The sequence below is a fragment of the Fusarium flagelliforme genome (assembly GCF_020744385.1).
Source record: "Fusarium flagelliforme strain FIESC 12 MPI-CAGE-AA-0113 chromosome Unknown B0J16scaffold_4, whole genome shotgun sequence".
Taxonomy (NCBI): domain Eukaryota; kingdom Fungi; phylum Ascomycota; class Sordariomycetes; order Hypocreales; family Nectriaceae; genus Fusarium; species Fusarium flagelliforme.
Genome location: NW_025763506.1, coordinates 1,835,401 through 1,863,225, shown reverse-complemented (window position 1 = coordinate 1,863,225; position 27,825 = coordinate 1,835,401). Strand labels below are relative to the sequence as shown.

Genomic DNA, 27,825 nt, shown 5'->3' with positions numbered 1-27,825 from the left:
CCATCGAGGCTGCCGCTAATTGGTCGCATGGTATCTGGTGGGGTAGCAGGTCAATTAAGCTCACGACGCGTCTCACGCCAAACGAGACGCGTCTAACTGTCAGTTGATACTAAGTTTACTTGCGCATTACGTTCCCAAGTACTCCAATTTACATATCCCTCATAGCAAGCGATTTCACGATGCCAGCACTGGACTCTGACCCCATTAATGGGCTAGATAATTACGACGTTGCAGACCTTTCAGACGATCCTTTTGCATCTCCTCCACCAGAAGAAGCCAACAAGAAGCGCAAAGAGCCAGATTCCGGCCTTGGAATTGATGAAGAGGTCGATGTCAAGAAGCGCCCTCGAGCTCCCAATGTCAAGCTTGACGAAGAAAGGTTCGTCGAGGAAATTTCACAATACCCCACGTATATCACTGATATATTGGCAGGCTCCTTGGTCCTAAAGGCATACCCAAGCTAAAACAAAGAGCACGAGATTTAAAGATCAAGGGCAAAGGCCATGAGGTATGCGCTCATCTGGCAATCTGCTCACTTCAAGCATGCTGACAACTTGCAGTTTTCAGATGCCTCGCGACTCCTCTCCTTCTATCAACTTTGGCTTGACGACCTCTTCCCAAAAGCAAAGTTTCTCGATGCTCTTAACATGGTCGAAAAAGCAGGCCACAAAAAGCAAGTCATGATCGCACGAAACGAGTATATCAATGAAGGCAAACCCAAGAACACTACGGCCGACAGTGAAGGAGATGACCCCTTTGGTGGTAGGGACAGTGTATCGAGGCCCATGGATCAAACGACTACACAACCATTAGAAGCTGAAAGGCCAAAAACTCTAGAGCAAGGCCGAGATGTGCCAGACGATGATGATCTCTATGGCGCCACACCACGACCATCTCGACCAATTGTGCCTATTCGCAACGATGTCCCTGAGGAAGACGATCTTGAGGCTCTAATCGCAGAGGCAGAGGGTCAACATAAATCCCATAAAGAGAGGCTTGCACAAGCAGAACCAGACGAGGATGATCTTGACGCATTAATGGCTGAAGCAGAAGGGCAGGATCGGACGAGGGTCTCAGAATCGGATCGTCCAGCTACGGACGACGAGGACTTAGATGCCCTCATGGCAGAGGCTGAGACTCAAGATCAGACAGCAAAAGTAGATCGACACGAAACGAAAAAGGGGGGCAAGAGCGCGAACGCCTACGAAGATGAGGAAGCAGCGATGCAAGAGATGGAAGGGCTATGGTAATATGTTCTGGAACGTGGCGTCTGGCGTTGTGATAAATAGAGATACTAGTTGATGCTGTTCTTATGAGATATGACTCTGAATATCATGGGTTTGCCAATCCATTGATTATTAATAGAATTTTCGTACCGAAGAATTGAGTATTCGAGACGTTAGTACATATGAACTTTTCACAGCCCGGACAGGTAGGTAGGTATATGGAAGGGTAGAGCATCGTTGTAGACAGGCGTACAAATAGACTTGAAAGCAAAGATCCGTCTTCATGAAACCGTAGCTCATGCGTAATACGCTTTGCTTGCAACTAGACATGGTCCAGAGGTCCATCGAGACAAGTGACCAGAGCATTGTAGCTGAAAGCAAACACAGTATTCGATGAAGGCCTGCGTGACATCTGCAACCGCTGATATTGAAACCAAGAGAGGATTACGCATAGGGGGGGAAAAGATTGAGACGATCATGCGCTTCTTTGAGCGGTTCATTGTATTTGTTACAAAAGACCTATCCTATAGGTAGTTTACCGGTCCCTCCTGGGACATTGTTCCTTTACGCCTTGCACCACCGTTGGTTTTTCAAACAAATCAGAGCGTAAACACATTACAACAGTCCATCTTATAGAGTAAATCCTCAAGATCCTGTCCAATTATTCTCTGTCTCCGAAATAACCGGCGAAACAGATTGTTTGGTTGTTTGGCGTCTATGTGATGAGAAGCGAGTCTTGGGGTTGAGAACTCCGCCGGTACCACGTTGACTTCGTCGTACCTCTGATTGGATTGTCCAGAGGATCGTTATCAGTAGTTCACGCGAAGGCAAAGCCATACAAGCCAGATATCTTGTCAACTCGTCTTGGCCGCGCGATCCGTCGGTTCCGCGCCTCAAGATCTCGATTCTGTCCTCACATCTCTCAGACACCAACCGCAATGCCACCAACGTCGCATCCATGAGAGGACGCGCCAGGATGGGGCTGCTGGTTAGGATTTTCCGAAGAGACTTGATTCTCAGGTTCGTAGATCTTGGGCTCGAGGCCCTGGATCGCAGCGGCGAAGTCGCTCGTTGCCATAGATTCTGACGAGATGGTGTTGTCTTCGTTGAGCCAAAGGCTGAGGTCGAAGTCGTCGTGGAGGCCGAACGCGGGAGCGTCACCAACCATATTATCGTCGCCAATAATTGAGGAGTCGGATGAAGAGAGATACCCGTTTTCAAGGACATAGCGATCTGTGTCAAGGGGCGTTGGCAGAAGGTCAGAGTTGCCAAGGCTGAAAGCAGCATCGCCTGGAAGGGCGGGAGCGAGGCCGAGGTTGGCGGCATCGAGGTTGGCGGCGCTGGGAACGACTTGGGCATCTCCGCCGACTTGTGACACTGCAGGTCAGACAACATCGCGGCAGGACGTTGTGTCAGGTCGGGAGAGGTGCTTTCAGTAGGTTCCAGCTTGACCTCATTCGATGGCTTCTGTTCGACGATCTCTTCAGCCGATTCGGCTACCGGTGATAGAACGGGGGAAAGTGCTGTTGGGTCGACAGTTGTGCTAGAGGGAACTAGGCCATCAATAGGCTCGCTGAAGAGCTCCCGCGATAGTGAAGGGTTGACTCGGAAAGAGTCCAAAACAGAGGGAGGATATGAGACGCCACCAGAGCGACGAATTTGCTCCAGCTCCATCATGAGTTTGGCATTGGCTTGCTCGGCAGCCATAACAGCTTGCTCGAGCTCCTGGTTTCTCTTTTCGAGAGCCTCTACCTCTAGCCTCTTGCGTTCACGCGAAGACTGGGCAGCGCGGCGATTTCGAAGAACTCGCTCGACGCGACGTTGCTCCTTCTCGTCCTCAGTCTTGGCTCGCTTTCTGGATGGAGTGTTAGTGGACGCGAAAGAAAAATGCGTTGAAATGTCTTCGTACCTAGGAGGTAGGTTTGTCTTGGGCTCAGGTAGGACCTGACCCCATGACTTTCGCTTCTTGGCCGTCTTCTTCTCAGGGCCGGGTGATGGTGATGGTGTTGATACACCCTCTTCTTGCTTAATTCTGGGGAGTGATGAGGGGATCTGGTCCTCGGTGAAAGACTTGGGAGTCATCATCTCCATTGGGTTCATGGTTGAAGTGGCACTAGGAGTAGTCACGTCGAACAGCGATGTGAAGCTGTCCCCTGAAATTGACATTAAAGACTCGGCCGGCGAGTGCTGGAACTTGTCGGTTGGTAATGTTTGTTGGTACTCCATGTTTGGCGTTCTGTGTTTGGTATAATTAAGTTGTTGTGTTGTGTATAGGTAGCTGTATGATAGAGGGCAGTAATGGGTTATGCTCTCGATATCAGATATGCAGCGGAGACAGGTCGGATATTATGGGGATAGCCGTTGGTTATTAGAGTTGCATAAGAGACAGGCAGCGATGTTCCACCACCAGAATCACAAGACTCGATCAAGTAAGTGTGAGTCAGGGACTAGTCTTGATTGTCGTTGCCTTGCTAGACGTGATGAGTCAGACAGGGTGATGACGAATAGGGCACACTCCAAGAGGATGAAAAGGACAGATTGTTCACTTGACAAAGCGCTCTCTTCGTGACCTTTCGCTGGGTGGTTGTCGGTTGGCTTGTGATTTCAGGACAGGTTGGATGGAGCGGACAGGCCCTCTTTATCTCTTGAGGACACGTTGAGAGTTTGGAGGGGCACAGCTCGGCAGATCTGACAGCCTGAGGCACCAGCCCCTGAAATACCACCCCTGAACGTGCTTTGGGGACCCAAAGGGGGAAGGTGTCTCGGAAAGAACCCTTTGGGAGCCGGGATGCACTTGTCTTGCGCCCCCCTGAAGGCTGAAGCCTGATCCAGGATGGGCCGGGCTGGCTTGCAAGACATGGAAGTCAAAGAGAGAGGGAGAGCCACCGAGCGACACGCAGTTCTACCCCACCGGGGAAGAGGGAGGAACCACCTAAAAAGAGCTGAAGGGGAATGGAAACACTCAACGCAACCGCAGGGGGGCTTAGAGATTTCTCCACAGGGCTCTCCTCACAGTGCTATTGGCGGAATGTGGACCCATCGGCCGTTCGAGTTTCCAAAAAAAGGGGGTTGATCAATCGGAGGATGTGAGACTGAACTTGAGGCGCCCGCCATTGATTGACCACGCTGCGGTCTTGGAGACTACCTAAAGGCTAGAGACGCCGTTCTTTGGCAATAACGGACCTAGTTGCTCCTTACGCCTCTATTCGATCATGGTGCGACCGACTCCCTATGGATAGTCTACTTACTGTCTAGAATAGCAGAGTCGAATCGAATCGAGTCGAATCTCTGAATTTAAGAAGAAAAAGGAGGCAATAAACCTTGATGTTGAGATGAGATGACGGCGCTGCAAATGCTTCGTAAAGTACCTACCTACCTAGTAAGCAGGCTCCCGTATTTCCTCAATACGCATCAGCCATTTACGTCGAGGTTGCACTTTGTGTACTGTACTGTATTCATTGGAACCATTTAAATGCCGTGGTTCCTTCCTTCCCTTCGTTTGCTACGTTACGCATTACGCATATTACCACGCCACACCACCAACAAGCCGCACTGATATGGATCAACACAACATTAAAGAAGCTTTCTTTGTTTTCGGTGTTTTCTTTTTTGTGTGTGATTCAACAGTTGTTTCAACCCCTCTTTTCGAAGGCTAAATCGTCAGTCCTTATGGTACAGTACAGTATATGGATGTTTTTAGCTGCACAATGATGAGATCACCTCAGCTTCCAAGAATGGAAATCAAGGAAGATAGATGAGTGAATGAGACTGGCGAATCCTTTCCCAGTCTTTTCTGCATCAAGTTCGTACTGTATTCGTACCTTAAAATAGAGTGGATGTACTGTGCAAACACAGTCAGCCTACCTCCAGCCTCTAAGCCCACAGGCTACACCTCGTAAGCTCTCCACCAAGTCCGAGCTGCGGATCCACCAATCCACCCAAGCCACGCCAACTCGACAAAGGGAGAAACAGCACAGAGTCGAAGCAGGGCAATACTATGACGATAGTGATGGTCAAGGGAGACAGCATTTCAGGACGGATACAAAACCATAAGCCGTAAGCTTTTATCCATCCCACCCATCATCTATTGATTGGTATGTGACGGGAAGAGGCAATTAACTTGTTGAGTTAGTCAGCCATCAAAAAGCTTGAGCAACTGCCTGAATGGGTAACTAGGTACCTAACTGGTTGCTATTACCCCTCCAATTCAATGTTCGGGGAAGAGAACTAAACATTGCGCATTATATCTATCACCGCTTATTCTTGTGCATGCAGACATCGTAAGACATGCCTCTTTTTGCTCCCGATCAGCGGGATGCAGGACGGTACAGTCAGTCAATACTATAGTCTATGTCTATACCTGGGCTGACGCTGACCGACATCACCTCAATCCAATAATCAGTGCTTCATGTGCTGTACAGTAGGTATGTATCACTATCCGTATACGCGGTGGACCTCATATGCGTGTTCCGTTCCAATAAAAGAATACCGCCGGCCCTACCGGGGACCTATCCGTCAACACCAAAGGAAGCCCACCATTGCTACCACCTCCTCGTTTTGTTTCGCGGGCTGGTTGAGAATGTCTGGAATTTTCGACGTCTGTATCTCCATAAGTATCCACCAGAAACCCCATCATTGCCATCGTCGAACTGCACTATACGTTGGCAAGGTTAAATGTGGGAAGTTAATTGCTTTCGTTCCTCCCCACAACCAATACAATACTGTACTGTAATGCAATGCCCGAGCAGTCGGGTAACGTAGCACGCACCTTGATGAGATTGGATCTGATAAAGGTTGATCGGGAATGTCCTCGTCGAAATATCACCCCAAGATTAACATCAATCAATCCTACCTAGCTTCGTTTAGTGGTTGGAATACCAAAGGCGCCTCGGCCTCCACAGAGTTCAGCTTTCACTCAACAAGCCTCAATACCCACTGCTAACTCCATGTGTCTTTCCCTGCAATGACCGCCAATTCATCAGACATGTGCATCCATCGGCTTGCATCCCCGAAGCTTGGAATGTGAAGCTAGATGGCTATAGCCTCTTGTGCAGTATTGTATGTATGCAGCTGGGATTGGAGAATGGGGCCCCTCATCTTGGCGAAACTGAACAAGCTAAAGTACGTACTCTACCTGAGAAAGTTAAAGAGGATCTCAACAAGCGAGCGGGAATCTAGGCGAATCTACCAGCCGTCAATTACACATGAGAAGGACAGGGGATTCCTGAGACACGGAAGGGAGAGACATGCCAACGGCCACAGGGGAGGGTGACAGGTGAGAACCGAGAGTCCTGCAGGGAGAAACGCAATATGCATCACGTTTGTTATCAAGTTATTATTGCTTTACAGCTGTTATACGTACATATATTCATTCATACATACATACATACATACATACATACATACATACATACATACATACATACATACATACATACATACATACATACATACATACATACATACATAGATAAATATCACCATTCATCATATGTTTCTTGTTTCCCATCCGTCTCAGAAGTGATTATCAGTTTCAACTTTTTTCTCGTTCAGTGATTTTCCCACTCCCGGTCTCTACCCCGTTCTGCTCTGTCGCTGTTGCAGTTATACATACCCGACGGCTGAAGAGAAGAGGCTGATTTGGTTGACCCTGATCTTCACCAACCAGGACCCCTTTCTTAACCCCTTCTATCGCCTAGGAATGAAGGGACCCTGACGGTCACCTCGAACTAATAAGTTAGGTCCCTCGCTTCGCCCTTTGGTTACAATAGTGGGAGCAATAATTATTCCGTCGGAGCGATAGTTCCATATTGCTACAATAGTCGAACGATGGAGTTGCACACCGTCGAGTTCCGGACATCAGAGAGTTTTCCCATTCCAAACGCACATGTCGGACTGTATCCGTTACCCTGGTCGGCAATTTCAATCCTCATTTGAGCTTAATTGAGCCAATTAATCTCAGACCCCATTGCCGGATATTAGTTCATCTCTACAAACGTCATTCAAATTGTGTCAGGTTTGCCGCTGCATCCCTGTGAAGAAGTCGATGGAAGCACCGTGAATCCACTCAATCTCAAGATCAGACATCAATTGTCAGTGCCCATATGAGTGAGTGAGATTCCCATCTGGAACCTCCTCGAGTCAAGTCTGAGCAGCTAAAACTTAGCAGCCGTTACACTGACCGCTCCCTAGCCTCTGCTGTTGCCGAGCCCTTCTAGAACCTGAGCCTTCAATCGCTGCGGTACCACCCGTTTCCCTCTGGCCAGACACTGCTGGAGCCAGGTGTTGGACAAAGCAGAATATCGATCGCCTAAATCTGACTTGGACCTGCAGGCAATATACAGTAAACCAGGAGCGGTATGCCCAATGGTAGGTTAGTGATTAGATCAATGAGAGTAGATTGATCAGTGTTCGTTGGTGTCCCCTGATATCGTCTGGTAATATTGACAACTCGATATCGTTCTACTCATTCCTAGTCTGCCTTATTTAGGGTTATTGGTGATTCTGTGTGGTGAAATCGGTTCAGCAAAATGTTCAAGCCGAATGCGAGGTCTCATCTCTCGGTGAAGATACCTACGTTATAATACATCCATGTATATGCTTCTCCATAGAACCAAGGACTCGAAGTATGCTCGATACTTTCATTATGTTATGATATGTTCCTCTGCAGTTAAATTGAATTGTAATTGACACACTGGCGCCGACTGAATCCTATATGTATAGTCATCTAAGACCTAAAATGCATGAGGTGAACACAAGTCGAAAGAAGCTCTTTCTGGATTGTATGTGATCCACAGATACTCCTATCGCTAATGAACGAGGTCTGTTCTGTTGATGCACTGAAAGGTTGGCGTTCGGAATTTCTGCATCCTACCTACCCTAAACCGATGATCCTCCAGTGGCTGTGCATGAGCCACAGCCAGCTGACAAGCTCCGCCAAAATAATCCGCTTCCGTTGGTTGCGTCATTCGCCCACTTCTCCAACCTATATGCGTGGCGCCCCGCATCCAGTTATCGACAGTTTGATTCTAGGCCCTCGGCGGTTCCATACCTATCAACCTAATCACTCTCACATGACATTTACTGCCTCCTCTCATTTCGTAAATTCAGATTCAACGCTCGATAAATTTTTGCCATCAAATCCTCTCTTTTGCGCCAACCCAACATCCTCCCGCCCATAATGTCGAATCGTCAGATGGCTCGCGATATGCAAGTCGAGTTTCAGGCTCGATTCCAAGCCAAACAGGCTCGTCGCGAGGCCCAAAAGGCCGCCAAGCAGGACCCTATTCTCAAGAAGCAGATCCAGGATCTCCTCAAGAAGGGCGAGACGCAAAAGGCGTATCAGAAGGCCAAGATGCTACTTTCCAAGCAGGCGCTCGCCCAGCAGATGGATCAGATGGCCGACATGGCTGAGCTGTCTGCTGCACAGATTCAGGCCAACAACTCAATGAACCGCATGACTCAGATGATGGCCCAGTCGTCGCGAACTATGAATGTGGCCCAGAAGAATACCAACCCCGAAAAGGTCAGCCTTCCATTATATCTATCACGCTCGGCCACAACTAATCCACCTACAGACTCTTGTTACCCTCGAGCAGTTCAAGCAACAAAACGAAGAATACGCCATGTCCAACGGCATCTATCAAGATGCCATCACCCAATCTACTTCGACTCAAGTCGGTGAAGACGCGGTCCACGAGCTACTCGGGAAGCTGGCCGATGATGCTGGCCTCGAGCTTAGCAAGGAACTCAACCAAGCGACGCCTTCAAATGCCGAGCCTGCGCAGACCAACGAGCCCAGCGCCGAAGAGGAGGATAAGCTTCAGCAGAGGCTGCGGGCCCTCCGTGCATAGTCATGGCACTGCAAGAGCTACCAGTCCAAGGGAAACTCTAAAATTTCCTTCACGGCGGGACGATAGCATTCATGCAGGTCAGTCGATTTTTGAGCAAGTTGCTTTTTGGTTACGGTTAGGCGTTGGGGGATTTTTACTGGAAGGCGACACAAATTCATCTCTATTTTGAGAACAATGCGAATCTTTTCTATAGCTACGAACATCATACACCGAACGGAGTCACTGCCTCCCAATATTCCTTTTCATCTGCCTCTGGTGTGCATGGCGGACACACTGCCGCATCCAACAGTTCTCATGCGTCCATTGTACTCGTGGATTCTGCTTCCCATCCGATTCTAAATGCACAGAAGAATTACTCTATTCAATGCTAAGCTTACATGTAAAGACTTGCCACTGCTGTGATATCCCGCTTGATCATCTCTTGAGCCTGCTGCATCTTTTGGTACAATTCTGGATCACCCACAATCCTGGCCGCATTCTTCACTTCACGGCAGGTCTCATCTAGTCGTGTGATCGTTCGCACAATAGTACCCTCCAGAACATCGGTCAAGCCTGTGATGTTCTTAAAGCTCATACCTCGAGCCCACTCATAAACGACCTCCATGAGACCGAACCGTGGCCGAGACACGAAGTCGTTTGAATCATCAGCAGACTGAATCACTTGCAAACGAGTCTGTACGTCGTTGACCTTTTCAGAAATGGTAACAATAGTCTCTTTTCCGCGCTCAAGGTTGCCGGTCAAAGACGGTTCCATGTCCGTCTTCTCTTGGAACACAAAAGCAGATAGGAGGGCGGCAATCTCAGCGGGCTCATAATCGGCGAGGACGTTGTCGAGAATAAGCTCAGTTAGAACCAATTCATCACCGGAATGGATTTCACACGCAACCTTGCCCTTGAGCTGAATGCGGGTGGCATCGTCAATGAACCCAAGCTCCTTGAGAACTTGAACTCGCTGTTCATAATCGGGTAAAAGTTGGAGATTCTGGTCCGATAAAGACTGCTTTAGCTGAGAGATGTGCTCCTTGATGAGCCACTCATCATGGCACATAGCGAACTACGTGGTGGTTAAGATCGACAGGTGCTTCAAAACAGAATGGGTTAACTTACGTGCTTCAAGAACTCCGGGCATTGTTCAGCAGGGGAATTCGATATCGTCTTAACCAACTCAATCCTTTTCTCCACGATCTCCTGTAGCTGAAGCTGCTTGATCCGGGACAAGTCCAGCTCTTCCAATCTATCATCCCACGAGCCACATAATTCTTGGAGACGATCCTTCGCCTGGTGGTAGCCATCTCCGCCCTGAAAAATCTCAGGTACGATGCCCTTGGTCACCCATCTTGTGAGGCATTCCACGTCACTCAGTGGAACATGGAGGGTCTTGGTTTGCACACGCTTTTTGCTCTTCGGAAGCTCATGGAAGTACTTGCGGAATGTGGGAACGAACGGGAGCTGATCGGTGGCATCGCGTCGATCTCGAAGGGATTTGATGGCGCATACATGCAGTGTCGGATCTTCTGATGTGCCCTTGTTGCTAATCCCGTCAGCCAGAAGAATACCGATGGAGCGAATGCCATCCCAGTTGAATACGACAAGACGGTGTTGAGAGAACATCCTGCGCCCTATGGGAATAGCCAGGAGGCCTTTGTAAAGGTCAAATGTGAGTTTCTTGAAGTCTTGGGAGGCCTGGTGACATTGATCCATTGAAACATCGCAGACCTCACAGGAGTCTCGTTTGACCTTGGCTAGATCTGCTTGTGCTAGCTTCACATCCTTTTCGTGCTCGGGAAGTAGCTGTTGAGTGGCGTGCTCAGAGAAACTGCGCTTGATCATTTCTTCAATCTTCAGCGCCTCTACCCGGAGGAGGTTCAGGATCATATTATATGTCAGTCGGAACTGCGATCGTAGCTTTGAAGGTTCTCCTAAGATCATGTTACGTAGATCTGCAACGGGAGGCGCGTCATCTAGGCCTCCTGGTGGCACAATGATGACGGACCCGACAGTATCCAAACCACGACGACCAGCTCGACCGGCCATCTGAGTGTATTCTCCAGGTAGTAGGTTTCGGAATGAGTGGCCGTCATGCTTGCGATATCCTGAAAAGACTACTGTGCGTGTGGGAAGGTTGAGACCCATGGCGAAAGTTTCTGTAGCAAACAACACTTTGACCAGTGTCTGAGCAAACAGAATCTCGACCAGTTCCTTGACAATGGGCAACAGTCCACCATGATGAACAGCAATACCTCGGCTCAATAGTTCCCTCAGTCTGATTATCTGTGGAAGCTGCCTGTCGTCCGGCTTCAATCTTGCAACTGATTTTTCGATGATCATGTGAATGTGGCTCTTCTCAGATGCTGTACAAAAGTCCTGGTTGCTAAGAGCATCGGCGTTCTCTTCGCACCGCTTCTTTGAGAACACAAAAATACAGGCTGGAAGCAGGGTTTGCTTCTTGAGGTATTGTACGAGATGGACCCAAAGATTTTTATCCTGCGCAACAGATGAGAAGCCACCGGCACGACCACCGCGGCCCATATGACCAGGTGCATGACTTGCACGAGGCGGTCCTCCGCGGCCACGCTGTTGGACCCCTCCTCTTTGCTGGCCCCCTCCTCTTCCGCCTCGCTGAGGGCCTCCTCGTTGGGTACCGCCGCGTTGGTTGCCCCGAGGATTGCCTCCGCGCGTGGCAACGGTAGTTTCTGCTGGTTTTTGTTTGTCCTTACCCTGAATAGCAAAGTGTGCATCTTTCCAGCCCTTTTCGATGAACTTCTTTTCCGAGTCCACAATCTTGTGGATGTCTTTCCCGGCCCAAAGGTAATGCTCAAGTGGTACAGGTCTCTTTGGAGTAGAGATAACATAGATATCCTTCTGTTTCGTCCGACCGACCCAGGAGGCGAATTCCTTTGTGTTTGGGACTGTCGCCGACAGCAGGATGAGTGACACGTGCTCGGGCAACATTATAATGACTTCTTCCCAGACAACACCTCGCTCAAAGTCGTTGACATAATGAACTTCATCGAATATAACGAACTCGACATCTCGAATAAGATCAGCTCCTCGGTAAAGCATGCTGCGAAGAATCTCCGTTGTCATGATCAGGCAACTAGCCTCAGGGTTAATCTGGACATCACCAGTGAGGATGCCCACCTCATCAAATGTTTGTCGAAAATCACGGAACTTTTGGTTGCTCAACGCCTTGATAGGGGAAGTGTAAATCGCCTTTGTCATATGCTTAGAAGCCAGTGCAATTGCATACTCTGCCACAACCGTCTTGCCCGCCGAAGTATGCGCTGCAACAAAGACCGAGTCGCCATTCTCCAGGTGGTATACTGCTTCCTTTTGAAAAGTGTCGAGCTCGAAGGGCCACTCTCTAGCCATATCAGGTACGAGATCTCTGAAGTTGGACATGTCGTGGTTGATGTCGACCATATGCGCCCACTCACGACCAGCTTTGCGGGCACTCGAGGCGGCAAGGACTCCATGAGGCTCTAGAGCAGGGAATTCTACTGGTAAAATGTCGTCGATATCATCACCGTCCTCCCCAGAGTCGGCGGTTAGATCTGGTGTGGTGGAATCGGGGGACACCCCATTGCCGCCCTCGGGCGTGATCTTCGCTTCTTCGGGATCTTCTTCAAGCACCTCCTTGATAGCGTTGGCATCTTCTTGGCTGACACTTGTCTTCTTTTTCGTAAAATCAATTCCTCGGCCCATTCCAGGAGCGATCTCTAACAGGCCCCCTTCGGCACCCAGCTGTATGACTCGTTCCAGTTTATTTCCAGTATTACTTGGCTCTGCAATACCTCCGGTGTGGACTGAGTCTTCAAACGCTGCTGTCGCCTCAATACCCTCAAGGCCACCGGGCGCGAATGGGAAAAAGCCTGCAGCTCCCCTCACGAAATCAGCACGATTTGCGGGCTTCCTGGAGAGACTTGTCGAATTCTTGGCCGTGGCACTGTTTGCAGGGACTGTGACGTTCTTGTAGCCTGTGACACGACCCTCAAGTCCATGACGCTGAAATCTAGTAAGAGTTCGAGTGTGTGGTGGTGCAACTTTATACAGAGAGGTGTAATCAGCCTCAAAGTCCCATCGCTGCTGAAGACGGTTGAGCCATTCTGGTGAGAATTCGGGCGAGGGTGAGAGGAGTAGCTCCTCTAGATGACGCTTGAGCTCCTCCGGATCCTGAGTGGAAGGTTGGCGCTGGCCCATCTCTTGAGTCCCCTTCTCAAGGAGAGAATCTATGCCAGCCATCCCTCTGAATTTCCGCAACTTCAAGGCAACCAGCGCTGCACTTTTCTAGCTTGTCGTTTTAATACGATGATGAAAGTGATGAAAGCTCCAAGTTAGAAATGCCCCACCATTGACGTTGGTGATTCTAACATTCATTCATGGTGGGATATTCATTAGCTTACAGCTCCACTTTACTTACCCTGTACCCAGCGATATGGGTGAGATTTGGTTTGGTTAGCGCCATCGGGAATTGTTTTAGACGAGTCGCTTCAACGATGAACATCTATAACAACCTTATGCCTAGTAGATGAATTGCTGACCAAAACCACCAGCATTTTGTCATGACTAAAACGATATCATGCTCTGCAATCTCCAAGAACCGCTAGCAGCATCATACCTGAGCTGACTTACGACACTGGCCTTTCACAGCTGCTGAAGCACATATATGAATTGGTAGATCATTAATAAGACGGGTGCCGTGCCTTAACATACATGGCAACACGCGATAAAATTACATTTCCTTTCCTTCCGCACGTCTATCAAACAAGTGTCCATCAAATACGCCAATTGGATCAGATTTTAATCTGCGTCTCAATTCCGATGATCACAACGAGCAGCGTAGGACACGCACTGCCACGCTGGGCACATGAGCCTGGGCGCTATCCTGATATGTGCAAGCAGTTGGACCGGATTCTCTCAGCACTAAGTTCTCTCTTTTGTCTTTTTTTCTTACAGGCGAAGGACCTTGGCAGCGTAGTCCTCAATCAGCTTCTCGGTAGGGAAGGACATCTCCTCAAGCTTCTGGGCATAGGGAGTAGGGACCTCAGCACCAGTGACTCGGGCAGCGGGAGCATCGAGGTAGTCGAAGCCGTACTCCATTGTCAGGGCGAGGATCTCGGATCCGACACCGAAAGCAGGGTAGCCAGACTCGACGGATAGAAGACGGTGAGTCTTCTTAACAGACTGAATGATGGTCTCAACATCGAGAGGCTTGATGGATCGCAGGTTGATAACCTCGGCCTCAACACCGTACTTCTTCTTGAGGTTCTCAGCGGCAACCAGAGACTGACCGACAGTACGGCTCAGGGAAACGATGGTCAAGTCCTTGCCGGATCGCTCAATCTTGGCCTTACCGAAGGGAATGACGAAGTCGTCCTTCTGGGCAGCCTCGGACATGGGGAAGCTCTGACCGTACATCAACTCGTTCTCGAGAACAACGACAGGGTTGGGGTCACGGATGGCAGCCTTCAGGAGACCCTTGGCATCCTCAGCGCTCCAGGGGGAGACGACCTTGAGACCGGGAATGCTGCCGTACCAGGCGGAGTAGTCCTGGGAGTGCTGGGCGGCGACACCAGCAGCGAAACCGTTGGGACCACGGAAGGTGATGTTGCAGGGCTGGATACCACCGGACATGTAGAGGGTCTTGGCAGCAGAGTTGATAACCTGATCGATAGCCTGCATGGCGAAGTTGAAAGTCATGAACTCACACTATTAAGATCGAAATTGTCAGAATCTGATTGAAAGATAAAAAGGGTGCTGTAACACTTACAACAGGGTGAAGACCACTGAGGGCAGCACCGACAGCGAGACCACAGAAACCAGACTCGGTAATGGGGGTGTCAATGACACGCTTGTCACCGAAGCGGTCGAGAAGACCCTTGGTTACCTTGTAGGCACCGTTGTATTGGGCAACCTCCTCTCCCAGAATGAAGACCTTCTCATTCTGCTCGAGCTCCTCAGCCAGAGCCTCGTTGAGCGCATCTCGGACGGTGTATTCCTTGACGCCGGAGCTGTTGTCGGCGTAGGATCGGGTCTGGGCGGAACCAAAAACAACGGGTCGCGCAAGAGCAGCGCGGGTGATGGCAGACTGAGCAGCTGAAGGAGCAACAGGAGTGCGGATAGCTCGAGTCGAAGCAGCGAGGCGAGCTGCGGGTCGAAGAATGCGAGACATGATGTGCGTTTGTTGAATAGCCAATTGACCCAGGAGTCGGAAGGAGGACGGCAGAGAGTCGACGAAGAAGGAGAACGAAGCGTCAAAGGCAAGAAGTTGCAGAGGACAAGCTTCTCGTAATTCCCGGGTCGTCGACTTTGACGTGGGAATTAAAAATGATGATGGGCTGAAGTTGGTGTTGAGAGATGAACAAGTCGGGTTGAGAGAGGGAATTTCACCGAAGAACGCTTCTGCTGGCCAGCTATCAGTTTTTTTTTGGGGCCAGTCGGTACGTATCGTGCCGGAACTGCGAGGTACCTAAGCCCTCACCTACTTTCTGTGGCTGATTGAGTACCCGCTCTCCAAATCCCCCCGAGCGACCCTCCGTTAGCTCGGGCAGCTTTATCCCTCTTTGCTCCCCGCCTGCAGCCAACGCCTTTGGACGACCCTTGCCATTGAGTGAGTGCAGCACAGGTTGGCTTTTTGGAAGGGTAGTCAACTAGTTGCAAGCACCTATCAGAATTTAGAACACAACCTTTATGACCCATTTAACCAGTCTGTTGGGGGAATCCAGGGGAATATTGAGGGACCATCCTAAATCCACCCAAAGATTTAAGAAAAAAGAAAATAAAAAACACGGGTGCATCGGAGAAACAAAGAAACCGCATTGCCTGATAGTAGATCGATTGATTGACTGTGGTGGTAGATTAAAGTGTACCTGCTATCAACGACAAGAAAGATGAAATTGTATTGGTATGTATATTACAATTATAAGCCAATATTGTCCCTAAACTCCTCTGCCTTCCGGATCCTCTATATCGTAAGGTCGGCCACTTCATATGTATGCATGTGCATCATCGACCAGCATAATTTGCTCCTTTTTGACCCTCATGAGATAATTGTTGTTTGAAAGATTTGTTGTCATAACCTGTTTGTTTACGCAGCAGGTTTGCGAGCCACCATGAGGTACATGGGGGTGAAGAGCTTGTCTCGTCCACCAGCGACAAGGCAGTCGGCGGCAAGAGCCAAACTGTCAGCAGTCTTCTTGGTTCCAGCAGGGGCAAGCTTGAAGGTCTCGAGGAGACCAGCCAGACCGTGGGCGATGGTTCGACCCCAGGTGGTCATGCGCACGATGGTGAAGATGTCACCGACGGACTGGATGTAGCGAAGTTCACCAGCCAAAGGCCAGTACCAGGGGAGGGCATCGGGGCGGTCTGCGAGATCCTCATGGTGGAGCATCTCAAAACCGGAGTCCTTGATAGCAGCAATACCCTCGGAAACCTTGCACATGTTGGAAATACCATCGCCCTGCTCAATACCCAGTCGAATCTCGCGGTGGCGAAGGTTGTCGTTGTCGTACTCGTCGGTCATGAGCCACTCGTACACACCAAAAACACCACCGGGCTTGAGGACTCGGAAGATCTCGCTGTAGATGCCCTTAAGTGTGGGAGCATGTACAGTGGCCTCGATAGCATAGACGGCATCGAAACTGTTGTCGGGGAAAGACATTTGCTGACAATGGTGTTAGTCCGGATCCAAGACATTTCGGGTTGATTGGGTACAAACCATGAAATCGCCCTTGACAAACTCGAGCTGGTTGGACAGACCCTCCTTGTAGGCGTAGTGGGTGGCTCGCTCGATCTGGTAGTTGTTGTTGTTCAGACCGGTGATGTGAGCACCTGTGAACTTGGCAATCTCGCGAGCGGGACCACCAACACCGCAGCCGACATCAAGAACCTTCATGCCCTCCTTGATACCAATCTGGTGGGCAAGGTAGTGCTCATGACGGGCAATGGCTTGGTAGAAGGGTTCGCCTTGTGAAAATCGGCAAAAGTGGAAAGACTGGCCCCAGCCGTATTCGTAGAGATCGGTAGCAAGGTTGTAGTAGCTGCGAACATTGAGTCAGCATTCGGCCCAGCAAGAAAACCTGGAGCAGTTCGAGACATGGTCCGGAATGATAGGGGAGAAACCAAGACAAGAATTGGATCACTTACTGTCGAGTCAAAGTGGCGTACTCAGCTTGTCGGGCCTGACCGCTGAATCAGTTCCTGCCATGGAAAGATAGGAGGGGCATATTAAGGGGAACTTACAGCTCGCTCCTCAGGAGTCTCGTTCTCTGCAGGCTTGTTGTCCCAGTGCTTGAAATACTCGTCGACAGCAGCCTGCTTAGCGGCACCGCCCTTGCGGAACATGGCAGCAATGCCACCTCGAGCCTGGGCAGAGTTGCCGTGCATGGCTTTGTTGAAGTCGGCATCGCGCTGGTGATCCTCGCGCTCGAGGCTGGTGTTCGATGAGGCAACCATGTTGAATATGGTGTAAAGTGTTGAAGTGAAATGAAGTGAAGGTGAAGAAGATCAAGGAGAAGCAAGGAGAAGAGGACAACAGACGAATTGAATGTGTAGGTATAGGAAAGTTGAAACTTTGAGGGAACGGGTTGGCTTTAATAGACTTAATGGGTTGTCGCAACAAATTTCAGGGCCTCCCCTGAATTGCACAAGCCATCCCGTCTATGGGCATCCAATCTCAATCGTGAATTGAGTAATATCCGTGCGCTATACCTTAAGGGTACTAGGTCCCCTGTCTATCACCTAGCCTGGGGGCGACCCGGGAGAATTCGACCCAAAATGGTACAGAGTAATCAACTCTCCACAACACCTCCAAACTTAGTCTTCATGTGATACATGGTAAAGATCAGGACGTGATCGTGTTCTCCCTGTTGTTCAAAAAATAAATAAAAGTGTGATTGTGATTTGCTACTGCAAACTGCAAACAGACTTATGCATCCATGTAGTTCTGCTGGCGCATTCTCCTTAACTTGACATCGTTGGCGGTGAGAGTGCAGCTAACAAATAATGTAGATGCCAGGAAGAGGTACCTCGCATATGTACTGTCAATTTGCGAGAAATGATACGAATACGAAAGCGTCTACGAGAATGAATCTCAAGCAACAACAACCTCGTACGGATAGCCGAACTATCATGACAGAAAGTGAATGACGGGACAGTTGTCAACATCGGATCGCCAATGACGTTCTAGCAACACAAAGTCTTCTGCACTGCATTAGTATTTGTTTATTCGAGTCGCGGTTTGGTACGGACGCTGGTTTGATGGTTTTCGTTTTCGTATATATGGAAACTAAACGGGGGATAACTGCTCTGTATCCGTACCTATCCACCTTTAGTCAGCCCAAGAATAACTACATATGTACGGAGTACGCATCTCCAAAATCGCAATACGCCGCAATTGATGGCAAGCATGCTTTTCTGATAACGGTTCTAATCAACGATATCTACCGGGTGGGTAACAGGAGAATTGTCCTCTGAGGCTTAGGCTACCATAATAAAGTTGCCTGAGTGCTAGTCTAAGCTGGCATAAAGTGACTGAACTATTTCATCTCTTATGCTTTCGGGGGCCAATTCTTCTGATAACTTGAGGTCTACATGGTCCATCTGATCACTTTTCTCGCCTAGCTTAGTAGGTAGGTACAGAGCTTATAAGTCTGACCACTCAGAAGGTTAGTAGACAGAAAAATTATGCCGAAGCTTATCGATAAGCGGCAAAAACATCGAACAGTCTCATCCAATGGCGACGGGCAACTCCGGCTTTATAGCTTGTTGTCTGAGCCCATATTTTTGCATTACATAAGGTGGCGGATGACCGAATTTCTGCGCCTCAACTCCAAAAGCCATCAAAGTTGACCTAGAGCTTTCCCGCGCAACTACCACTTAACGTATTCGCGATGCCGCCCCAGATTAAGCAAGATCTCAACCGCTCAGGATGGGAAACCACCGACTTTCCGTCCGTCTGTGAGACGTGTCTCCCTGAAAACCCTTATGTCAAAATGCTCAAAGAGGATTATGGCGCGGAGTGCAAATTGGTAGGTCAACCACTGATCTCTTTCGCGTTTTCGCATGAACGCAGCGCTGACATGATGCCAAATAGTGCACTAGACCTTTCACTGTATTCGCTTGGAGCGCCACGCGCGCGAATGGTCGTAAGAAACGGACAAATATTTGCTTGACCTGCGCGCGACTCAAGAACTGTTGTCAATGTTGCATGCTCGACCTTTCGTTTGGTCTTCCCATCGTCGTACGCGATGCTGCCCTGAAGATGGTCGCTCCCGGCCCTCAGTCCGACATTAATCGAGAATACTTCGCCCAAAACAACGAGCAACTGATCGAGGAGGGAAAGGTCGGGCAAGAAGAATACGAAAAAACAGATGAGAAAGCGCGTGAGCTTCTACGAAGACTTGCGAACAGTAAACCCTACTTTCGCAAAGGAAAGACTATCGAAGAGGGCGAGAGTTCCAAGGGCGGAAATGTAGCGGTTGGTGCTGGCCTCGGCGGACCTGGTCCTATTCGAACTCGAGACTCAAAGGCAGCGGCAGCTGCGGGAGCTAAACCTGGCGGTAAGGGTCGTCAGGTTTTCCCTAGTGCTGCCCAGTTGCCTCCGAGTCCACGCGACTGGCTGCCTCCTGCCGACAAGAATATCATGTCTCTCTTCGTGACTGGTATTGAGGACGATTTACCGGAGTATAAGCTTCGGGACTTCTTCAAGGCCCACGGCAAGATCAAGAGCTTGGTCTGTTCGCACATGTCACATTGTGCCTTTGTGAACTACGAAACTCGTGAAGCTGCCGAGAAGGCTGCAGAGGCATGTCAGGGTCGAGCCGTGATTGCTGGATGCCCATTGCGAGTTCGGTGGGGACAACCAAAGGCGATTGGTACGATGGATAAAGAGCAAAGAACTCAGATGATGCGTGATGCTAGGCAACGCCAGGGAGGCTCTCAGACTGGGGGCTCGCGAGCGACGGACGGTAGTGGCGGGTCTACGAACCGACCTGCAGCTCTGCCTGCCCCTGTGGCAGCACCCCCAGGAGCTTCCGATACCCCTGCCTACGCTGCTCTTTCTGGAGACTAGACGAAGTTATGACCCTTTTTTCTTTTATGTTGATTGTAAGGTAGACAAATCATCACGTTTTCGGAGTTTGGCGCCAAGGAAAAGACATCAAGGTGGACTTTAGCGAAAAGGATGGCTGACCACGGAGGTCGGAATATGGTTGAGTTGAAGGAAGAGATGAGAGGGAAAGAGCAAGAATGTTCATTGCCAGTTCACTTGTTCCTTCAGGGTATCTTTACAGTAATGTTACAAATTATACAATACGGCCGCGGATTTCCGCTCACTTTTTACCACCGCCGCAGCAGCCACCTCCGATTGTGCCTTTGCCGGCCGTCTTGATAGATTCATTATCGCCTCGCTCGATGTCCTCATGTATCCGTAGCTCTACAACTTCCAGTTAGCTCATGCTTGTATATGGCCATGTCTGTTCCCAACGTACTGTAGGAATCTTTGCCTTCCTCTATTCTGCGGCCTTGAACAACATTTTGGCGGAGGACTTTCGCAACCTCCTCAGCGTGCTTGATCGCTGCAGGAGCGTCAGACGCATCGATCGAGGCCTTTTGGCGGAACTCGTTACGGATCTGTAGCTGGGCTGCGGACAGAATTGGTGCGTCCCCTTGAGAAACCAAACCGTCAGCATGATTGATCATAACATGAGGAGTAGAATGTCCCAGGCAATTTCAGTATGATTCCATACCTTGGAAAGCGATGCGCGCCGCGCGCATTAGGTGTCGGTAAGCATTTAGGGCCGGGACGGTGGTCATCTTGGCTTTCGGAAGTTCGAGAGAATGGAATTAATCAAGTATGGAAATAGGTGTGGCGATTTGAATCTATCGTGAAGATGACCTTGAAAACGAGAAGGGAAAAAAAAGTCCGGTTCAACCTCACCTGGATTGGATGCTTCCGATGCTTGTAATGGCTGGGCGGAGTCTCCAGCCTCTCATCTAGCCCGACCTTCCAGGGAGTTCCAGGGCCCTTTGGACACCTCTGGACGCTGGCCGCGGAACAGCTTAAGGCGCTCATCCCACTGTAACTGGTCGTGCTGGTTGCAAATGTCCCACTGAAGCATTTACCCCGCCAATAACGTCCATGGTGGGGGAAGTCGATGCAGCGCCATTGAAAAAAAAATTGTTGCGGCCAAAAAACCATCGGGATTTTTCTCTTCGTCACCATCAAACCCATACACCACATAATGGCTTCCGTAGCTACTGTGACACTCCCTCTTCCCGCCCTCCCCAGTGGCTGGGCTGCCGATAAGGACTTCAAGGCTGTCGGCAAGCTTTCTGAGGCTACTCAGCGAAGTATCGAGCCTGTCGGCCCTCACTTCCTCGCCCACGCTCGACGAGCCCGCCACAAGCGCACCTTCTCCGAGGACGACCGTATCCAGGCTCAGGAGAGTGCCAAGAACGTCGAAGATGGTGATGTTAGCGACGAGAGCGAGCCCGAGGACCCCATGATGCTCCAGCGTGAGGCCAAGGACTGGAAGGTATGTGCTTCTTGATACGCAACTCGATTGCTTTTGTTAACGCTTTTCTTCTTTGTAACTAGACCCAAGATCACTACAAGATTCTCGGTCTTTCCAAGTACCGCTGGAGGGCTACTGAAGACCAGATTAAGAAGGCCCACCGCAAGAAGGTCCTTAAGCACCACCCCGATAAGAAGGCCGCCCAGGGTCGTGTCGACGACGATCAGTTCTTCAAGTGTATCCAAAAGGCTACCGACGTCCTCCTTGACCCTGTAAAGCGCCGTCAGTTTGACTCTGTCGACGAGGAGGCTGAAGTCGAGCCTCCCACTAAGAAGCAGCTCCAGAAGGCCGATTACTACAAGGCGTGGAGCAAGGTCTTCAAGTCTGAGGCCCGTTTCTCAAAGACTCACCCCGTCCCCTCATTTGGCAGTGCCGACGCCACTAAGGAGCAGGTCGAGGACTTTTACAACTTCTGGTACAACTTTGACAGCTGGCGAACCTTTGAGTACCTCGATGAGGATGTCCCCGATGACAATGAGAACCGTGATCAGAAGCGACACCAGGAGCGTAAGAACACCAACGCCCGCAAGAAGAGAAAGGCCGAGGATAACGCTCGTCTCCGCAAGCTGCTAGACGATGCTTCAGCTGGCGATGAGCGTATCAAGCGATTCCGACAGGAAGCCAGCGCCTCCAAGAACAAGAAGCGTCTTGAACGTGAGGCCGCCGAGAAGAAGGCTAAGGAGGACGCTCAGGCTGCCAAGGAGGCTGAGGAGAAGGCTGCCAAGGAGGCCGAGGAGAAGGCCAAGGTCGATCGTGAGTCTTCGAAGAAGGCCAAGGAGGCTGCCAAGAACGCTGTCAAGAAGAACAAGCGTGTGCTCAAGGGATCCGTTAAGGACGCCAACTACTTCGCTGCTGGCGAGCCTACACCTGCTGACATCGACTCCGTCCTCGGCGATGTTGAGACCATCCAGGGCAAGATTGATGCCGATGAGATTGCTGACCTTGCTGGCAAGCTCAACGGTCTCAAGGTTGCCGACGAGATCAAGGCTGTCTGGGTCGGCGAGACCAAGAGGCTTGTTGAAGCTGGCAAGCTCAAGGATGGCGACGTCAAGGTCTTGGCTTAAGCGATGTGTTTGATTTAGATGGGGAAAATGCATGCGAGGTTATCATGATAGGCTCTAGATAAAATAGATACGACGATATGGATTCTAGATCAATATGACGCGAGCTGCAGACCGTGGTCAAGCGCTATTCATCATCATGTCAACAGGACGAGCTTAGTGTAACAAAGCCGCAGGCAAGTTGTAGCTGACGTTTGGGAAGCTTATACTATCTATATGATTGAGTGAGCTCGAAAAGTTCAACTTGATAGAGAGTAACCAAATGACCCGTCACCGCTGATGGACTATTGACCAAGCTTTGCAGATCAACTCCTTGTGTATGGCACAGAACTGGGATCGTGTCATTCTTTCCTATTATGCAACGCTATAAAAACCATCCTCTTGAAAGTATTGCAAAACTTCCGGGTGATATGTGTTGCTAGATGAGTGCGGTTAAGCAGAAATGAAACTCCTCCTAGACTCTGGCTGACTCCGAGTTAATCATGCCTCCCTATCTAAGGACTGGCCTAATACCATCTCGTAATATAGACCTTTCTTCGCAACGAGATCTTCATGTCTCCCCCTCTCGACAATCTTGCCGCCCGAGAAAACGCAAATGATATCAGCATCTCGGATCGTGCTCAAGCGATGTGCAACGGCAACCGTTGTCCTTCCTTCGGCTGCTCGATCCAAGGCCTCCTTGACTACCTTTTCACTCTCTGTATCTAGAGCGCTGGTAGCCTCATCTAGAAGCAACAACCGAGGCTTGCGGATAAGGGCTCGGGCGATTGCGATACGCTGCCTTTGACCTCCAGAGAGCGACAAACCTTGGTTGCCACAAGGTGTAGCGAGACCCTCAGGAAGAGAAGAGACGAACTCATATATGTTGGCTTGTTTACAAGCCTCAACAATATCGTCATCGGACGGGTTACCCTCTTCGATACCAAGGGAGACATTGTCTCGAACTGAACCCTGGTACAGAACTGGCTCCTGTTGCACGAGGGCAATGTCTCGCCTATGTAGTCGCCTGTCTTTTGTCCTGATATCTTGGCCATCTGCCTGTAACATGCCACTAGTTGGGTCGTAGAAGCGTTCAAGCAGTGCAATCATGGTGGATTTGCCACATCCAGAGGCTCCAACGAGGGCAATCATTTTGCCAGATTCGATGGCGATGTCCACGCCTCGAAGTACTTGCAGTTTGGGACGGCGAGGATAGGCAAAAGCGATCTCGTCACAGAAGATGTCGATACCCTTCTCGGCCAAACTCTTCTCACTTCCAGGACTGTTGTCCGGATTATCATGCAGGACCTTTTGACGCCGGAGCTCGAAGATGTAGTTGATGGCAGTTCGTGCTTTCGTGATACTGGTGGTATACTGAAACAACATTGCTGATGTTTCTCCTGAAAAGACGACGGCAATAAAGATCACGTAGAATTGATCTGTTGTATACTCGCCCGTGGAAACAAGACGCCCACCGTACCTATCACTTGTTAGTGTTATTCTTGCAATTTGTAGTCGGAAAATACTTACCAGAATCCTAGTGCCATGGCAAGGAAGGATGCCGACTGGCTGAAGGAGTAGAAAAGCATCTTCCAACCCAGGCTTCCGATAGCCTCCTTGGCAAGGCCTTCGAGGGCATTGCTATATCGCTCGATGACCGCTCGCTCCAATGCCAGTGAGGAAACAGTCCGGATGCCCAGGACCGCTTCCGAAGCCAAACCACTGCTTTTAGCAAACCGTCCGGCGGTGTCATCGTCAAACTTGTATTCAAGTCGGATCCTTACATATCCCGAACCAACAAGCACCGGCAAGGCGGCAAGTGTAAGAACAAGACCCAGCTTATAGCCATAGGCGATGGCTAGTACTGAACTAGATAAGACTGTAACTAGGTTGATCATGATAAGCGATAGATTCATGGATAGTAATTCCTGGAGACTTGTTGGTTCAGCGGCCAGTCGTGAAACGAGGGCGCCAGTTCCACGATCGGGGTCGTCAAAGAAGATCATGTCTTGTCGAAGGGTGTTATCGAATAGTTCACTTCGATATACAGTCATGACATGCTAAAGTTTGTTAGCCTCAAAGATGCTAAAATGATAGTGTATGGGACTTGCTTGGCCGATCTCATTGCAAACCCAGCCAGCCACGGCATATATAACAAAGTTGGCAAGAGCAACTACAAAGAACATCAACGAGAAGAAGTTTGCCTCGCTGACATCAATTGTCTCAAATGCCTTCATGGTTCTCGAAAAGAGTATAGCAAGTGCCGGATACGTAGCGCCTGGGATGGTATAAGTAAGCTTTACTTTCGTAGCATTGGACAAACACCTTACCTCCCAATATGGAGATGATGACCAGAATAAAACAGGAGAACCACAGTGGTCTCTGTTCCTTGATAACGAGCCAAAGTCCTGTCAGAAGTCCGTAATTGATTCCGTCTTTTTGTGTGATATCCGCTATAGCATGCTGAGAAGCACGGGATAAAACAGGATCAAGACCAGCAGCTGTCTCTTCCTTGTCTGTCTCATTTTCCTCTTCTTCTGAAGATTCGCTACCCTTTCCAAGATCCTGTAAGCGAACGAGGCGCGAGTACGTGCCACCGCGCTGAATAAGTTCGTGATGGGAGCCCTGTTCGATTGTTTCGCCCTTGGCCATGACTATGATGTTGTCGGCATCACGAATCGTAGACAGACGGTGCGCAATGACAATCATTGTTCGGCCTTTGGCTACGTTGTTGAGAGCTTTCTGCACGATCTTTTCGGCGTTTGGGTCCAGAGCACTGGTGGCTTCATCGAGCATCAAGACTTTGGGGTTGGAAATGATGCTGCGAGCAATGACTACACGCTGCTTTTGTCCACCAGATAATGACGCACCTCTCTCGCCAATCCAAGTATCGTAGCCCTAAGAATAGTCAGTAAAGGACTTGGAAATTGGAGAAAAGAACGTACGTTGGGCAGCGTCTCGATGAAATCATGGGCATAGGCGGATTTACAGGCCTCGACGACCATCCTTTGCTTCTCATCCTCTGGGAGATCGACCATGGATGTGCCAGTCAGACCATCTACAACATTCTGATAGATGGTACCGCTGAACAGGGTTGGTTCCTGGATAGAAATTAGCATAATGTGTCATGTTTGGTGTCTTCGTCCATACCTGCTGAACCATTCTAATATTCGTTCGAAGCCATTGCAGGTTCAGATTCTCGACAGGACGTCCATCCAGTGTGATTGATCCACGGCTTGGCGTATACCAACGCTCCAAGAGTCCAAATATCGTGCTCTTTCCAGATCCGCTAGCACCAACAAGAGCCGTTGTCTGATCAGCAGGAATGTCGAGATCAAGCGAGTGAAGAATCGTGACATTAGAACGAGAGGGGTAGGCAAACCGGACCCCACGGAATTGGATATTGCCCTGGAAGTCGGGTATGGTTTCGCCTTGTGGGGATAACGCATCAATTTGCGACTTGCGATCAATCATCTCGAACATCTCTTGGGCAGCGGCAGTGGCTTTGGAGATGGCTATTGTCTGGGGCGCAATCTGAGTGAGTGCTGTAGCAGCAACGAGAACAGCAAAGATGACACTACCAATATCCATGGTTAGTTGGTTCGAGCGAAGCATTGGGATGCCAGATATACTCACGTCACGACGGTTCCTGGCTGAGTGATCTCACCCTCCGAGTACATCCTCATTCCCTGCCAGAAAGCCAAGCCATATCCTGCAAAGATGCAGAAGAACTCAGTGGGGAACAGAACCATGTATACCCAGGACTTTTTATGACCAATCCTCCTTGCTTCCTGAAGCGTATCCGTGAAGCGTTTCGACAACTTTGGAAACGCCCAGAAAGCATGAGCTGTGCGAATAGTCGAAAAGGCTTCCTCGGCCAAAGAACTTGACCTCGAGTAGACATCAAACATGGCATACTCGTATCCAGTGTCAATAGCGACACATATGATAGTGACGATCAGGTTCACTGGAATGATAGCGAGGACAATCAGAGTAAGCTTCCATTGGACGGCGAAGGCTACAATGAAAGCGGAAACGAAAGTCGAGAGGGCAGCAATTGTAATGCCAAACTTTTCAGAGATTCCTTGGTTGATGAGGTTACCATTTGTCGTGATCTGGCCGGGTATCGAAGAGGCGGGAGAGTCAAAAAAGGCCACCTCTTGACGGAGAGTGCTCCGGACAAAGTCAACACGAAGCGATTTGGTAGTGTTGATGGCCGCAATGGAAACGAGTATCTGAAAAAGGTAAGTGTAAGCATATGGTTACTCAACTAGCCAAGACGTGGTAAACAAACCGTCCAAATATAAGTCAGAACGAACTTTGCGATAAAGAGGTAAATGAAGTACAAGCTATAAGATGAAATTGGTTAGTACAGATACCTAGGTACCTAGGTAGGTAGATATAAAGTATGATGCACTGTCATACCTGTACTTGCTGACCTCAGTTCGGTATCCAGCAGGTGACAACGAGCCAGTAGCGAAATCGGTAAAAACGTTGATGAACTTTCCAAAGACGAGGTCCATAAGGGGCAGGATTGTACCTGCAGCAACCATACAGATAAATGCGACACCGTTGAGGATCCATCCCAAACGATCATTGTAAGTAAAGACACGCTAGAAATGTTGTTAGTTATGGTACACCAATACAATGCGCACGCATATTGATATTAATACCAAGTAGTACTTGAAGCTTGAATCCTTCTTCTCCTTCTTCTCTTCTTTTGTATCACCTTCGAGTGTAACCGTCATGGTGCTGTTTGTGTTTGTGTTTGGCTCACTTGAATCGTCAAGTTGACTTTCTTGTTTCTTTTTATGCTGCTTAGCAGTCATCTTGAACTAGCAGACATAACATAGCATAACATAACAAACTCAAGACAAACGTCGACTCTTTTGAATAAAGGGTGTTTCTTGGCGTTGACGTTGGTCGCAACCCGCGCGATACGGCTCAGCCAATGAGCTTATACAGCCACAGATCATCGACGACATAGACTACTTACCTACCTAGTAAGATAATTCAGACCGGGGCAATTATTCAGCCGCTTGTAGTCAATTTCAACTACCTACTATCCCTAGGTAATTAGGTACCTACCTGAATCAGATGCAAGTCACAAAGATAAAGCAGAGTATGTACA

The 27,825-nt window shown here is 49.5% G+C and overlaps 10 protein-coding genes across 10 annotated transcripts; 4 read left to right on the top strand and 6 right to left on the bottom strand.

The window, feature by feature from the left end:
* Nucleotides 1–78: 78 nt before the first annotated feature.
* Nucleotides 79–1,669, top strand: B0J16DRAFT_341154 (replication fork protection component Swi3-domain-containing protein). Its single transcript, XM_046127795.1, has 3 exons — nt 79–379; nt 433–508; nt 561–1,669. The coding sequence occupies exons 1-3, from the start codon at nt 180–182 to the stop codon at nt 1,248–1,250; spliced, it is 966 nt and encodes a 321-aa protein (XP_045982887.1). The 5' UTR covers nt 79–179; the 3' UTR covers nt 1,251–1,669.
* Nucleotides 1,670–1,693: 24 nt separating this feature from the next.
* Nucleotides 1,694–3,818, bottom strand: B0J16DRAFT_341152 (transcriptional activator hac1). The gene is made up of 2 exons (XM_046127794.1): nt 3,136–3,818; nt 1,694–3,081 (listed from the first exon to the last, which is right to left on the bottom strand). Exons 1-2 carry the CDS (start codon nt 3,450–3,452, stop codon nt 1,872–1,874), a joined length of 1,527 nt encoding a protein of 508 aa, XP_045982886.1. The 5' UTR covers nt 3,453–3,818; the 3' UTR covers nt 1,694–1,871.
* A 4,588-nt stretch (nt 3,819–8,406) lies between these two features.
* Nucleotides 8,407–9,079, top strand: B0J16DRAFT_320039 (uncharacterized protein; the record flags this gene model as incomplete). The annotated part of the gene is made up of 2 exons (XM_046125542.1): nt 8,407–8,751; nt 8,804–9,079. The coding sequence occupies 2 exons, from the start codon at nt 8,407–8,409 to the stop codon at nt 9,077–9,079; spliced, it is 621 nt and encodes a 206-aa protein (XP_045982885.1).
* Nucleotides 9,080–9,368: 289 nt separating this feature from the next.
* On the bottom strand, nt 9,369–13,437 carry B0J16DRAFT_126252 (NUC185 domain-containing protein). The gene is made up of 2 exons (XM_046121697.1): nt 10,187–13,437; nt 9,369–10,133 (listed from the first exon to the last, which is right to left on the bottom strand). The coding sequence occupies exons 1-2, from the start codon at nt 13,319–13,321 to the stop codon at nt 9,453–9,455; spliced, it is 3,816 nt and encodes a 1,271-aa protein (XP_045982884.1). The 5' UTR covers nt 13,322–13,437; the 3' UTR covers nt 9,369–9,452.
* Nucleotides 13,438–14,029: 592 nt separating this feature from the next.
* On the bottom strand, nt 14,030–15,251 carry B0J16DRAFT_384307 (thiamine diphosphate-binding protein; the record flags this gene model as incomplete). The annotated part of the gene is made up of 2 exons (XM_046131409.1): nt 14,030–14,788; nt 14,850–15,251. The coding sequence occupies 2 exons, from the start codon at nt 15,249–15,251 to the stop codon at nt 14,030–14,032; spliced, it is 1,161 nt and encodes a 386-aa protein (XP_045982883.1).
* A 648-nt stretch (nt 15,252–15,899) lies between these two features.
* Nucleotides 15,900–17,688, bottom strand: B0J16DRAFT_286873 (S-adenosyl-L-methionine-dependent methyltransferase). Its single transcript, XM_046124121.1, has 4 exons — nt 17,321–17,688; nt 17,225–17,259; nt 16,797–17,118; nt 15,900–16,742 (listed from the first exon to the last, which is right to left on the bottom strand). Exons 1-4 carry the CDS (start codon nt 17,531–17,533, stop codon nt 16,167–16,169), a joined length of 1,146 nt encoding a protein of 381 aa, XP_045982882.1. The 5' UTR covers nt 17,534–17,688; the 3' UTR covers nt 15,900–16,166.
* Nucleotides 17,689–18,761: 1,073 nt separating this feature from the next.
* On the top strand, nt 18,762–20,342 carry B0J16DRAFT_126267 (uncharacterized protein). Its single transcript, XM_046121698.1, has 2 exons — nt 18,762–19,107; nt 19,173–20,342. The coding sequence occupies exons 1-2, from the start codon at nt 18,970–18,972 to the stop codon at nt 20,148–20,150; spliced, it is 1,116 nt and encodes a 371-aa protein (XP_045982881.1). The 5' UTR covers nt 18,762–18,969; the 3' UTR covers nt 20,151–20,342.
* Nucleotides 20,343–20,409: 67 nt separating this feature from the next.
* B0J16DRAFT_384304 (uncharacterized protein) lies at nt 20,410–20,893 on the bottom strand (the record flags this gene model as incomplete). The annotated part of the gene is made up of 3 exons (XM_046131408.1): nt 20,410–20,513; nt 20,569–20,745; nt 20,827–20,893. 3 exons carry the CDS (start codon nt 20,891–20,893, stop codon nt 20,410–20,412), a joined length of 348 nt encoding a protein of 115 aa, XP_045982880.1.
* Nucleotides 20,894–21,206: 313 nt separating this feature from the next.
* Nucleotides 21,207–23,093, top strand: B0J16DRAFT_341142 (DnaJ domain-containing protein). Its single transcript, XM_046127793.1, has 2 exons — nt 21,207–21,615; nt 21,678–23,093. Exons 1-2 carry the CDS (start codon nt 21,322–21,324, stop codon nt 22,716–22,718), a joined length of 1,335 nt encoding a protein of 444 aa, XP_045982879.1. The 5' UTR covers nt 21,207–21,321; the 3' UTR covers nt 22,719–23,093.
* B0J16DRAFT_362730 (P-loop containing nucleoside triphosphate hydrolase protein) lies at nt 23,094–27,553 on the bottom strand. The gene is made up of 10 exons (XM_046129830.1): nt 27,368–27,553; nt 27,120–27,307; nt 26,989–27,043; nt 26,331–26,929; nt 25,845–26,271; nt 25,640–25,795; nt 25,025–25,592; nt 24,806–24,972; nt 24,225–24,754; nt 23,094–24,174 (listed from the first exon to the last, which is right to left on the bottom strand). The coding sequence occupies exons 1-10, from the start codon at nt 27,521–27,523 to the stop codon at nt 23,196–23,198; spliced, it is 3,825 nt and encodes a 1,274-aa protein (XP_045982878.1). The 5' UTR covers nt 27,524–27,553; the 3' UTR covers nt 23,094–23,195.
* Nucleotides 27,554–27,825: the final 272 nt, after the last annotated feature.

Bases quoted from the DNA above. Each gene is read 5' to 3' on its own strand.
- B0J16DRAFT_286873 (XM_046124121.1), bottom strand. From the start codon at position 17,533: ATGGTTGCCTCATCGAACACCAGCCTCGAGCGCGAGGATCACCAGCGC. The intron at 17,119-17,224 runs GTAAGTGATCCA...CAATGTTCGCAG, and splicing joins TACGCCACTTTGACTCGACA to CTACTACAACCTTGCTACCG. The intron at 16,743-16,796 runs GTTTGTACCCAA...CACCATTGTCAG, and splicing joins TTGTCAAGGGCGATTTCATG to CAAATGTCTTTCCCCGACAA.
- B0J16DRAFT_341152 (XM_046127794.1), bottom strand. From the start codon at position 3,452: ATGGAGTACCAACAAACATTACCAACCGACAAGTTCCAGCACTCGCCG. The intron at 3,082-3,135 runs GTACGAAGACAT...CACTCCATCCAG, and splicing joins AAGACAAACCTACCTCCTAG to AAAGCGAGCCAAGACTGAGG.
- B0J16DRAFT_341142 (XM_046127793.1), top strand. From the start codon at position 21,322: ATGGCTTCCGTAGCTACTGTGACACTCCCTCTTCCCGCCCTCCCCAGT. The intron at 21,616-21,677 runs GTATGTGCTTCT...CTTTGTAACTAG, and splicing joins GTGAGGCCAAGGACTGGAAG to ACCCAAGATCACTACAAGAT.
- B0J16DRAFT_341154 (XM_046127795.1), top strand. From the start codon at position 180: ATGCCAGCACTGGACTCTGACCCCATTAATGGGCTAGATAATTACGAC. The intron at 380-432 runs GTTCGTCGAGGA...ATATATTGGCAG, and splicing joins GTCAAGCTTGACGAAGAAAG to GCTCCTTGGTCCTAAAGGCA. The intron at 509-560 runs GTATGCGCTCAT...GACAACTTGCAG, and splicing joins TCAAGGGCAAAGGCCATGAG to TTTTCAGATGCCTCGCGACT.
- B0J16DRAFT_362730 (XM_046129830.1), bottom strand. From the start codon at position 27,523: ATGACTGCTAAGCAGCATAAAAAGAAACAAGAAAGTCAACTTGACGAT. The intron at 26,272-26,330 runs GTGAGTATATCT...GGATATTGGTAG, and splicing joins CAGCCAGGAACCGTCGTGAC to TGTCATCTTTGCTGTTCTCG. The intron at 25,593-25,639 runs GTACGTTCTTTT...GACTATTCTTAG, and splicing joins TCATCGAGACGCTGCCCAAC to GGCTACGATACTTGGATTGG.
- B0J16DRAFT_126252 (XM_046121697.1), bottom strand. From the start codon at position 13,321: ATGGCTGGCATAGATTCTCTCCTTGAGAAGGGGACTCAAGAGATGGGC. The intron at 10,134-10,186 runs GTAAGTTAACCC...ACCACCACGTAG, and splicing joins GCCCGGAGTTCTTGAAGCAC to TTCGCTATGTGCCATGATGA.
- B0J16DRAFT_126267 (XM_046121698.1), top strand. From the start codon at position 18,970: ATGCCGCCCCAGATTAAGCAAGATCTCAACCGCTCAGGATGGGAAACC. The intron at 19,108-19,172 runs GTAGGTCAACCA...GATGCCAAATAG, and splicing joins ATGGCGCGGAGTGCAAATTG to TGCACTAGACCTTTCACTGT.